At 37.7% G+C, this 3,620-nt stretch overlaps 1 protein-coding gene across 1 annotated transcript in view; it reads right to left on the reverse strand.

Annotated features, from left to right (window-relative positions):
• LOC104999804 (chromosome unknown open reading frame, human C7orf31) overlaps nucleotides 1-3,620 on the reverse strand; it is a 41,423-nt gene that overhangs the window by 14,670 nt on the left and 23,133 nt on the right. Inside the window, exon 4 of the mRNA XM_010855412.1 lies at nucleotides 1,790-1,971. Within this exon, the coding sequence (XP_010853714.1) occupies nucleotides 1,790-1,971 (182 nt within the window). The remainder of the gene's footprint in view (nucleotides 1-1,789; nucleotides 1,972-3,620) is intronic.

The following is a 3,620-nucleotide window of genomic DNA, read 5'->3' on the forward strand; positions in this document are numbered from 1 at the left end:
TTTCCACAGTTTATTGTGATCCATACAGTCAAAGGCTTTGGCATAGTCAATAAAGCAGAAATAGATGTTTTTCTGGAACTCTTGCTTTTTCCATGATCCAGCGGATGTTGGCAATTTGACCTCTGGTTCCTTTGCCTTTTCTAAAACCAGCTTGAATCTGGAAGTTCACGGTCCACGTGTTGTTGAAGCCTGGCTTGGAGAATTTTGAGAATTACTTTGCTAGCGTGTGAGATGAGTGCAATTGTGTGGTAGTTTGAGCATTCTTTGGCATTGCCTTTCTTAGGGATTGGAATGAAAACTGATCTTTTCCAGTCCTGTGGCCACTGCTGAGTTTTCCAAATTTGCTGGCACTTTCACAGCATCATCATTTAGGATTTGGAATAGCTCAACCGGAATGCCATCACCTCCACTAGCTTTGTTCGTAGTGATGCTTCCTAAGGCCCACTTGACTTCACATTTTAGGATGTCTGGCTCTAGGTGAATGATCACACCATCATGATTATCTGGGTCATGAAGATCTTTTTTGTACAGTTCTTCTGTGTATTCTTGCCACCTCTTCTTAGTATCTTCTGCTTCTGTTAGGTCCATAGCATTTCTGTCCTGTATTGAGCCCATCTTTGCATGAAATGTAGGGATTGAAAAAATTAATTTACTTTGATAATTTACCTAATGAGATCATAAAAATTTCAACTGCTTAGATATCCTATACATATATACATACACGTGTATATATATGTATATAGATATATATCTATATATATTTGATATAGCTTTCACTACCTTTTATGGAATGATTCAGCATGCTATACACATACTAAAATCATTATATATAGCAAAGTATGTAATAAAAATAGTAGCTGTTAACACAATCTCTTTTATCTATGAAGTAGGCATGAATATTCCATTTTACAGATTGGGAAGTGGAGGCAGAGAAGTTAAGGAACTTTGCCATGGTCCGTGGTGAGTAAATGGCAGAGCCAGAATGCTACCCATGCAGCTGGACTCCCTAATCCATGCTCTTAAACACTCCACCATATCTTTCAAAATTTACTGCCTTCTAATACGATGCTGAGGTTGATATTGATCATGGCAGTATTCTCTTCTTATATAGGGTCCAAATATTTATGTAGAGGAACTGCATTATAGTGTAGTTCTTGGGTCTTACCAAAGTTCATTCAACAAATATTTATCTCTGTCTGCCATGTACCTCTTTTGTCATCTTCAGTTACCGGCCCTCTAATATCTTTTCTTTCTCCATAGATTTATTCTCTGTTTTGAGGTGTCTAGTATGGGACAGAATTGATGGCTAGTGTACGAGCTTACTATCCTCTTTAGTGAAACATATCTGGGAAGACCCTAAACTTTGCATCTGCGAAAAGACACTCCAGAGTGTTCAAAGGAATTGATTAAATTGATCTTATTACTTCCTGAGTCTTATTTCAATGATGATCTTTTCAGTTTTATCACAACAGCTACATGCATGTCTAGACTGAGCCTCTGAGCCAAATGCTGTCCTTTGTGCTGATCACTTGAGCTAGAATGAAATTTGTCAAAGCTAAACCATAGAGAGAATGGGAAGGAAATAAACATTGAAAATACAAGTAGAATACAAGCATCTAATTTTACATTTGGTTTCTGGTTATATCATAGGAAGCTCTGTAAAGAAAAGTAAAGAGCATCTGCAGAGAATTTGATTTAGTCTGTAATGGGGTCCTTTGTTTAATTTTATTATTGAATAAACTTCAAATATAAAAAGAATGAATACTGTTCTGATTTAAAATCACGTTACCTCTTGTCTTCAAAACTGTTGTATCATAAGGCTTTGTTGGCACCGTGGGAGGGAACGGCTGTTGGGTTCGGGCTTTAATGCCAGTGTAGAGATCCTTGGGTGATGTAAAAGTCGGGAACATGGCTCCACGGGAGATGTGTGTATGGTAGGGGTGTTCAATTGGATACGGGGAGCAGATTTCCCTGAGATTTAGTTGAGAAAACAAAACAGAATAGAAAGAAGTGCAATGGAAAACACTTAATCATCCAATATTTATTGGGACTCCCTCCTTGTGGCGAGTACTGTTCTAATCCCTGGTGTATGACAGTGAGCCAAAGTCCCTATCCTCATGGAGTTAGCATTCTGGTGGAATAGATATCACAAAACATATGAAATTTTCTTAATTTTGCTAAATGAGTAAAAAAATATTATTTTAAGAATTAATCTCAAAAATATACAAGCAACTCCTGCAGCTCAATTCCAGAAAAATAAACAACCCAATCAAAAAATGGGCCAAAGAACCAAATAGACATTTCTCCAAAGAAGACATACAGATGGCTAACAAACACATGAAAAGATGCTCAACATCACTCATTATCAGAGAAATGCAAATCAAAACCACTATGAGGTACCATTTCACGCCAGTCAGAATGGCTGCTATCCAAAAGTCTACAAGCAATAAATGCTGGAGAGGGTGTGGAGAAAAGAGAAACCTCTTACACTGTTGGTGGGAATGCAAACTAGTACAGCCACTATGGAGAACAGTGTGGAGATTCCATAAAAAACTGGAAATAGAACTGCCATACAACCCAGCAATCAAACTGCTGGGCATACACACTGAGGAAACCAGAATTGAAAGAGACATATGTACCCCAATGTTCATCGCAGCACTGTTTATAATAGCCAGGACATGGAAGCAGCCTAGATGTCCATCAGCAGATGAATGGGTAAGAAAGTTGTGGTACATATACACAAAGGAGTATTACTCAGCCATTAAAAAGAATACATTTGAATCAGTTCTAATGAAGTGGGTGAAACTGGAGCCTATTATACAGAGTGAAGCAAGCCAGAAAGAAAAACACCAATACAGTATCAGATCAGATCAGATCAGATCAGTCACTCAGTCGTGTCTGACTCTTTAACACATATATATGGAATTTAGAAAGATGGTAACAATAACCCAGTATACGAGACAGCAAAAGAGACACTGTTGTATAGATCAGTCTTTTGGACTCTGTGGGAGAGGGAGAGGGTGGGATGAATTGGGAGAATGGCATTGAAACATGTATAATATTATATATGAAACGAGTCGCCAGTCCAGGTTCGATGCACGATACTGGATGCTTGGGGCTGGTGCACTGAGACGACCCAGAGGGATGGTATGGGGATGGAGGAGGGAGGAGGGTTCAGGATGGGGAACACATGTATACCTGTGGCTGATTCATTTTGATATATGGCAAAACCAATACAATACTGTAAAGTTAAAAAATAAAATTAAATTAAAAAAAAAAGAAAGAAGTGCAATGGAAAACACTTAATCATCCAATATTTATTGGGACTCCCTCCTTGTGGTGAGTACTGTTCTAATCCCTGGTGTATGATAGTGAGCCAAAGGCCCTATCCTCATGGAATTAGCATTCTGGTGGAATAGATATCACAAAACATATGAAATTTTCTTAATTTTGCTAAATGAATAAAAAATATTATTTTAAGAATTAATCTCAAAAATATACAAGCAACTCCTGCAGCTCAATTCCAGAAAAATAAACAACCCAATCAAAAAATGGGCCAAAGAACTAAATAGACATTTCTCCAAAGAAGACATACAGATGGCTAACAAACACATGAAAAG

The sequence above is a fragment of the Bison bison genome, unplaced genomic scaffold (assembly GCF_000754665.1).
Source record: "Bison bison bison isolate TAMUID 2011002044 unplaced genomic scaffold, Bison_UMD1.0 scf7180017864364, whole genome shotgun sequence".
Taxonomy (NCBI): Eukaryota; Metazoa; Chordata; class Mammalia; order Artiodactyla; family Bovidae; genus Bison; species Bison bison.